A 9,055-nucleotide genomic window follows, 5' to 3' on the forward strand; every position below is an offset into this window, starting at 1 on the left:
TATGGGACCTAAATGGGATCTAAAAAGTCGACTGGATCGAGGATTTGATATTTGTCCCATACTAGTGCCCACACATCACTTGTTCATCGATTTCAAATCGGCGTATGATACAATCGATCGAGAACAGCTATGGCAGATTATGCACGAATACGGATTCCCGGATAAACTTATACGATTGATCAGGGTGACGATGGATCGAGTGATCTGCGTAGTTCGAGTATCAGGGACACTCTCGAGTCCCTTCGAATCTCGCAGAGGGTTACGGCAAGGTGATGGTCCTTCGTGCTTGCTGTTCAACATTGCTTTAGAGGGTGTAATTAGGAGAGCGGGGATAAACACAAGTGGAACGATTTTCACGAAGTCCGTTCAGCTGCTTGGTTTCGTTGATGATATTGATATTATTGCTCGTAAATTTGTGACGATGGCGGAAACGTACATCCGACTAAAGAGTGAAGCCTGGCGAATCGGATTAGCCATTAATGTGTCGAAGACAAAGTACATGATGGCAAAGGGCTCCAGGGGGGAATCACCGCGCCTGCCACCCCGAATTTATATCGACGGTGATGAAATCGAGGCGGTTGAAGAATTCGTGTGGCTCACTGGTGATCGCCGACAACGACACCAGCGGAGAAATTAGAGGCGCATCGTGGCAGGAAATCGTGCTTACTTTGGACTCCGCCGAACTCTACGATCGAATAAAGTTCGCCTTAACACGAAGTTAACTATCTACAAACGCTAGAGACCGGTCGTCCTCTATGGGCACGAAACATGGACCCTACGTGCAGAGAACCAACGCGCCCTTGGAGTTTTCGAACGGAAGGTGTTGCGTACCATCTACGGTGGGGTGCAGATGGAAGACAGGACTTGGAGAAGGCGAATGAACCACGAGCTTCATCAGTTGCTGAGAGAACCAACCATCGTCCATACCGCGAAAATCGGGAGGCTACAGTAGGCGGGTCACGTCATCAAGATGTCGGATAGCAACCCGACTAAAATGGTTCTCGAGAGTCACCCGACCGGTACAAGAAGACGTGGAGCGCAGCGTGCTAGGTGGGTCGACCAAGTGGAGGACGACCTGCTGACCCTACACAGAGAGCGGAACTGGAGACAAACAGCCATCGACCGAGTGGAATGGAAACGGCTACTATGTATGTACAGCAGGGCCACCCCGGCCTTAGCCTGGTCGGTAAGTAAGTAAGCATTTTATAGGGATTTAAAAACTCTTGCCTCCTCAAATACGCTACAATCTGGTGCTAATATGTAACAAAGAAAAATCGGGTTAAGTACGGTTCCTTTGAATTCCACTAAGAATTTGCATCCTTTGACAGATACGTATTTCGACCTCAACTGTAAGGTCGTCTTCAGTGTCTTGTACTTGACTCAAGTACAAGACACTGAAGACGACCTTACAGTTGAGGTCGAAATACGTATCTGTCAAAGGATGCAAATTCTTAGTGGAATTCAAAGGAACCGTACTTAACCCGATTTTCTTTTATTTACAGATATTCCCCTAACAAGCCCAGGATAATCATCATCAAAGAAAAATCTTAATTAGTTTTTTTTTGGGGAAAATATCGGGATTTTGGCGCAAAATATTTAAAGTCCAGCCCAAGGTCCAGCCGTTTCAAACACTTGTTGAACTGTCCATTGACATCCGTCACCGTCAGACAACTATTCCAGCTCCTGAAATTATTAAAATTAGAAAAATGCACAGCTGCTTATAATTAATAACTATCAATTGCCCTAAACAATTTATTAACCCTTTCCTTCCCACGACTTTGAAGGCTATTTCTATGTCAAGAAAGCGTTTCCGAAAATAGTGCTTGATTGCAAATTGGCCATTTTTTTCGAAATCAACGAAAAAAAAATCAGTTGTAGATACCTAAATCAATAGTATTTTGATTGTTTATCAATAGTTTCAGTATTGAAACAAGTAGTAGGGAGTTGGGTTTACCTAATGTGATAACAAACATATTCTAAAAACTATTGTATCATATTCATCTAATTTCGCTTGTTTCGAGTTCGTCGAAAATCGATGGTGCTCTTGAGCAACCATGGGAAGTATACTCTATAGAGGGTTAAATTACCTCAAAACTTGCAGCAACTTGCACATAAATCAGCATGCAGTTCTTTCGCCAACCTTCTTCTCGACGCCATATTGAACTGTTTATGCCCACCTGAAAATCACGTACCTTTCGTTTCGTGGAAACTTCCATGTCGGAAGTACACCAACACAAACGCATTCAACCGATTTACGTGAAAATAAGATGTGCTTAACCAAAACAGGGCGGTGCATACGACGTGGTTTTCAAATGACAGTTACTGACATCACGTAACTTCTGAGGTTTTGAGAATAAGGATGAGCTTCGTGATATTTTACGTAAATCGGACGTGAAAATTCTATGTATGGTGAGTAGTAGGGAGTTGGGTTTACCTAATGTGATAACAAACATATTCTAAAAACTATTGTATCATATTCATCTAATTTCGCTTGTTTCGAGTTCGTCGAAAATCGATGGTGCTCTTGAGCAACCATGGGAAGTATACTCTATAGAGGGTTAAATTACCTCAAGGGACAACACTGCCCATGATCGCATATCAGTCCCATCTCTGCTGGGTTTCCTATACATATGGGACAATTTTGCGATCATAGGCAGAACAGAAGGTCGAATCACGAAAGACCGAATCACAAAAGGCCGAATCACGAGAGGCCGAATCGTTCATTGTTCAACACTAAATGTACACATACAAATTCTCAATTTTCTTTCTCTATTTCACAGAACGTAATATTTATTAATCAAGAGTTGGCTGCCCGCCAGCTGGCAGTGTGGGAGGAATAGACAGACGCACTGTGTTCTTCGAAGGAAACCTCAATGGCTGATTATTGGATAAGTAGTAAACAATGAATAAATCGTTTAATCATAACTAAAATCTTGATGAAAAGCTTTCACAACGGAAAAAAGTTAAGCATTAGTATGTGACGTTGAAGTTATTATGCAATTGCATACAGAAAAACAAAGAAACCGAACAACTACAATAACCTTTTAGATGCTTATGGTTACAGTTGCATATAGCGCTGGCAGATGGGAGTAGTAGAATTCCCCTCAAGATACGAACGAATCATTTTATACATCCACATAATGAAGGAATATGAGAAAGGCAAAAAGGTTTTGAAATGTATAAAATAACACACATAGACAGAGAAAAAATACACAGAGCAATCTTATTACAGCAAGACGTTTTGAAAAGCAAAGTTTCAAACTAGCATATAGGTTTTAAGAGAAAATGTACTGATTTGTTAGGATTAAATCATATGATAATTCTTAATTTTACGTTTTCATCGATTTTCCTTTCGTAGTCAAAACTATATGCAGGTTCATGTTTTCAATAACTGACATTTTTTTTACCTGTTTGAGGTTGTGTAGATTAATTGATTTCCTTCTCTTGAAAATGCTATGTGAACTCAGGCAATATGTTTTTACATCTTCAATACTCGTCCTCATCGATAGGCACAGACAAACACTAAAACAGACAGGTTACGCCTTCTTTCTGCTCTTGAAATGGCATTCGTTTATTGTTATTTTCTTTTATTTTGGGAATTACAATAAAAATGTGTATGTAAATAGATAACTATTTCTAGTATAAGCTCTTAGGAAGGTTTTTCAAAATCGCAATAGAATACAAGGTAAATTGTGGAACCAGTTTGATGTGCAGACCGCTGGCATAAAAACAATCATTCAAATGAAACTATTTTAATTCGTTTCGTTGTATCATAATTTACAGTTAAATTGTAACGATAAGATATTCCTGTGATTATTACATACAAAGAATGAGGAAAAATGTTGGGAAACATCAATTCATCCAGAACGGATACATTATTTGAACAAAAAAAAACAATATTAAACCACAAACAGTGTTTGTTGCGTTTTGCACGTATATTCCGATCCTTGCATTAAAGGTGTCTGCTTAGTTTGATTGTACAGATTTCTTGAAAACGAACACCAATAGGATTTGTGAGATAGTTTAGCAAACAAATGATAAGTCTTTTTTTAGAGCGTTTTTCCTATGTACTATTACAACAAATGAATCTGTTTTTAGAATGATGTGCACTGAGACTACACAGACAATTTTGATGTAAACGTCTTCACCTGGTTTTACTAACGATTTATTTTCGGAAGATTTAGCAAAGCTCAGTGACTACCAAGAGAAAGGCAAGGTTAAATGGTGCAAAACTAACGTGTGCAGGATATACACATGCTATCAAGGTAGTCGATTGAAAATGCCTATTGTTTACTTCATTGTCGTCAGTCAGTTCCTCAAGAGTAGAAAAGAAAGAAAAAATAGTAAGATAAAATCAAATGCAAATTAGAAAACAAAAACAAACTATACAACTGTACAATTGCGAAATGTGCTGTTAAATTTGGATGTAAGTAATAGGTAGCATGTTTTAGAAATTCGGTCAACACCCAGTGTAAATGAACAAAGCTGTAATAGGTACCACAACATCAAACTATTTAGTTCTATTCTGGACAAAAACGTGCAGCTTCTTGTGCTAGTTTCCTTACATTTTTCATTTCCAATATAACTGGATTGGATTTATCAATACGTTTTCTGTAATAATTTATTTCACATGTATTGTTGGTATATATCATCAATGAAAGTTATGACAAATACATTGACGCGAAATAATAACGATATCATATTTCCCGTAATGCCATTTTCCGGAGTGTATTGTTCCCAAAGAGCTGTCATAAAGGTCTAATTGCGTTTCGGGAAATGTAATACCATCTAATAATTCCTATAATGCGTGGGTAGATTACTGCCGCCACCCGCATAACAGTCCCATCTTTGCTGGGTTTCCTAGTCATATAGGACTGATTTTCGAGTGCGGACAGATTACCTGATGTGCATTGCAAACTATGCAGAACCAAGTTCAATCGATCAAAAATTATTCAACTGCCTTTGATTTAGCTGAATTCGGTTTACTAATTGTGTTATCTAAGGTGAAATATGATCTCATCCGTTACGTATAGAGCGATTGTGCTTTCCTTTAATCTCTCTTTTATCATTTGCACCCATTTCGACTCGGCCTAAATTCAGAATTTCGTACACGACTTCGCAGCGGCATTTCACAGCATAATATGCCACGAAAAATGTATGCATGATTTGAAAATAGGGTGACTTTGGGTATTATCGGTAGGTTTGATCTCTTCGCATGAGGGGTTTTTGTCGGCCAAATTGCTTGAAACTTGGTCGTATAATTCAGCTCGGATGGAAAAGATTTGAGAGCAACTTTGAGTTCAATATATTTCAAAACGCCCCCCACGACGAAGAGAACAAGAACAAAACGGCCAAAAATACGTAAGTTCCCCTTTTTGGAGTTAGAGTACAAATGGTAGGCGTTATCAAAAACAAATATTTCAAGTCATTGTTGCAGGGTCGTATAGCCGAAGCAGGAAATGTACGGGTATTCAGCAAGACCGTGCTGAGGGGGACTGGTTAGATTCCCGGTCGATTCAAGAACTTTTCGTAACGACAATTTTCTAGACTTGGGCTGATTCTATGAATGATTCGAGCTGCGTCACACCAAGCCATTCGTAGAATGAGCACAACTTTATTCGTTCATGCCACACGTTTTTTTTCCCTTGTTGGGTATATAAGTCACTGCGACTAGTTTTTAGATCTATTGTGACAATGTCACACGGTAAATACATGTAAACAGCCATTGACACAGGATGTTCTCAGTTAACAACTTTGGACTTACTCAGCTATTGAAATGTCGTAAATTTTAAGAAATCTAAAAAAACTAATTTCAAAGAATGAAAAATTGTTTGATTACTAGGGGAACTTTCGTATTTTCGGCAGTATTGTTCTCTTCGTTTTTTATGAAACCTTTAGGTCTCAGAGTTGGGCACAAATCCTTCCCAACCAAGCTGAGTTATATGCCTAAATTTCAAACAATTTGGCCCACAAATACCCCCCATGACGAAGAAAACAAACCTGCCGATAATATCCTTGGTCATCCTATATACTTTTGCGTACCCTTGATAAACCTAAGATGGGCTGTACTTCTGAACTCTTGTGATCCTAGAGATAAGTTTTTCAATGAGTTATGCGACCTCAAGCTGGGAAACCATTAGGAACGAAAAAAAAACAAGTAGCAAAGAAAATAAGGAATAATATTATCATTATTCAGTCAGCAGTTTTTTATAAAGCTGCATTCAGGTAACTGACATCTTAGAAAAACAACGAGAACCGATGAAAGCAACGTTCTCGTCTAAGGTACACCGGGGCAAGTTGAAACGGGTGGGGCAAGATGAAACACGAAGTTTCGAAATAGATTTCAATACAATTTGAAAATTTATCCTTCGCTAAAAGATTGTTTGAATCAAAAACTATGTGTTATGGCGATCAAACTGTTTATCATCATTAGAAAACATCATGTTAACTCGCTGTTTCATCTTGCCCCACCCGTTTCAACTTGCCCCGGTGTACCTTATTTATTATTTCACCACATTTGGCAAAATATCGTTTGGCATAATATAATTTAGCATAACGCCACTTGGTATTATGACCTGAAAAGAAGTGTGAAGTAAAAAAAAAAACTGTTGATCCAATATATTATGCATTGCAAGAAAAAATATCGTGCGAAGTAGTACAAATACGTTAACCCCTTCCCGCTCACGACTTATTTTAAACTTTTGTATGCTAAAAAATGCTATGAACAAAAAGTGCTCGAACAAAAGTTATTAGGGATCACTTAAATTTATCGAAATCGTAAAAAAAAAGTTTTTAAATGTTTATGAATAGTCATTGATTGTTTATCAATAGTTTCACTATTGAACCAATAATTAGAGTGTACAAATACTCTAATAAGCTTATAACTTCTTCCCAAACGCTTTTATAACATATTGAAGTGAACTGGTTTAGGTCGGATTCGCCAAAAAGTGATGGTGCTCTACAGACACCATGAGCGTTGAAGGGTTAATAGATATGCGCAGTTGCATTTAATTGTTTTGTTGTCTTCTGTGCGGTCAATCTGATTTCCGCACTTAATGTAGAAGACACCAACTGTCGACAATCTTTGAGCGATTTTGAACATTTTTGCGCGATAATCTACGGCGAAACGTGCAATAAATATGTGCGGAATTCACCGCGCAGAAGACACCGAAACAATTAAACCGCACATATCTATTAGCATTTTTGTACAACTTTGCGCGATATATTTTCTTGCAATGCATAATATCAAATCAAACTGTCATCATCTCCTATCTAAACGAGATCGACGGTCCAATTACCAACATAAATATATCGCATTTAGTTCACAACAGGACTATCACAGATGTTTTCACAAGTGCGAAAACGCAAATAAAAGTGCGCGATTGCACCAAATCAACTTGATACCTTCAGAGCACTTATTCAACGTAGTTTGAAGAAATAGTGCGCTGAATACACCAACGTGATTTGTTGCAATCGCGCACTTTTATTCAGGTTATCGCACTTATGCAAACAAAGTGCGCAGTGGTGAACTAAATGCGCTGTATGAAGTCATATACACAGACTAAAATCGCAGCATTATACAGATGTATTTTTAATTTTTGTTTTGTAGTAAGCATAATGCTATTTCCTTTAAGATAAACTCATTTGACATAAACCAAGTACAAGAAACTATTTGTGAATAATGGCCAAAGCAAATTTTCTAGTAGTGTTTACAGTACAGCATGCATTTTGCAAAAAAGCCAAACGTCAACCAGTGAAAAATCACGAGACGAAGGTGTACAACGCGTGCTTCGGATTGATCATATTCCACCTCAGAAATCACAGTAAAGAACGACATATTTTTACCAAGACCTTCAGGAAAATGAGCATTTTTAGAAAAAGCAACATTGCTGGTATATTTTTCTGATAACAAAATCAGACGATGGTTTTTGATAGTTTACACCCGCGCTTTCAATTTTTCGAATCAATGTTAAGATGGTTTTGGAAAACCTGTGTTATGTAAATACAAATGAAATATACATATAAACCAATTTATTTGACTAAACCGTTGCGTTTCGTAATAAGAAAGAAATTACCTTCTTCATGTTTTTTTTTTTAATTTCCACAGCCCTTTTCACGAGACTATTTGCAACATAAGATCGCTAACAACATGATAAGGTACACCGGGGCTAAATGAAACATGAAGTTTTGGAATAGTTTTCAATACAATTCTACATTGTTTGAATCAAAAACTAATGTTATGGCATTCAAGCTGTTTACCGTTATTAGATTACATCATGTTAACCCGCTTTTTCGTCTTGCCCCGGCGTACCTTATGATGAACTGGTGACGATGAGCGATTTTGAACATTTTTGTGCGATTATCTATAGCGAAACACGCAATATACGCCCTTTGTGAAGTAAGATTCTACTAATACAAGTATGGAACGGGTGGCTTCACTCAGTTGGCTTGATGAGTGCAAGAGCTCTGTTCCACTTTTACTGCACCCACTGTTTGACTGGCCGTCTGGCAGTATAACATTGTAAAGGGACTGGGTAAAGTAGGGTAAAAGCACTAGACTTCGCCACTGCTCTAGTCTTCGTCCCCTCCATACAAATTCCATTTTTTATGTATGAAGTGGCGAAGATTGAAGCAGAATTTTAGGGGGGCGAAGTCTAGTGTTTTTACCCTACTTCTTGGTCTTTAGTTTGACAGACAGATGGAGCCAGCAAAAATCGGGTATATGACCAAATTATGAGCGCAAAAGTTGAAACAATGCATGTATGTTGCATGTCCTACGTTTAATCTTAGCTCCTGCGGTTCCCACATCTCTGGTGCGCCATTCCACCACAGTTCGTTATGCAGTAGATCACGCAGAAAAATAAAGCATTGTCCAGTTAGAATCCGGACGCAGATAATCACTTATATCTCAGAGGTGGAATAACAAACAGAAAAGGTGAAGCCCTCAAAACAAAGATAATTTACTGTAGTTTCATGGAAAAATACCATTAAAATTATTTAATTTAATTTTTAATAAATTTTCTCATTTTTTCCGTGATTACTTCCTCAAAAATCT

General features: G+C 38.0%; 1 protein-coding gene across 1 annotated transcript; it reads left to right on the forward strand.

Annotated features, from left to right (window-relative positions):
* Positions 1-2,780: 2,780 nt before the first annotated feature.
* Positions 2,781-8,044, forward strand: LOC134287693 (A-kinase anchor protein 1, mitochondrial-like; the record flags this gene model as incomplete). Its single annotated transcript, XM_062850216.1, is given in 1 exon segment — positions 2,781-8,044. A coding segment is annotated over 1 exon segment (60 nt), but the record flags the coding sequence as incomplete, so codon positions are not given.
* Between the last annotated feature and the right edge of the window lie 1,011 nt (positions 8,045-9,055).

Source organism: Aedes albopictus, chromosome 1 (genome assembly GCF_035046485.1).
Source record: "Aedes albopictus strain Foshan chromosome 1, AalbF5, whole genome shotgun sequence".
NCBI lineage: Eukaryota > Metazoa > Arthropoda > Insecta > Diptera > Culicidae > Aedes > Aedes albopictus.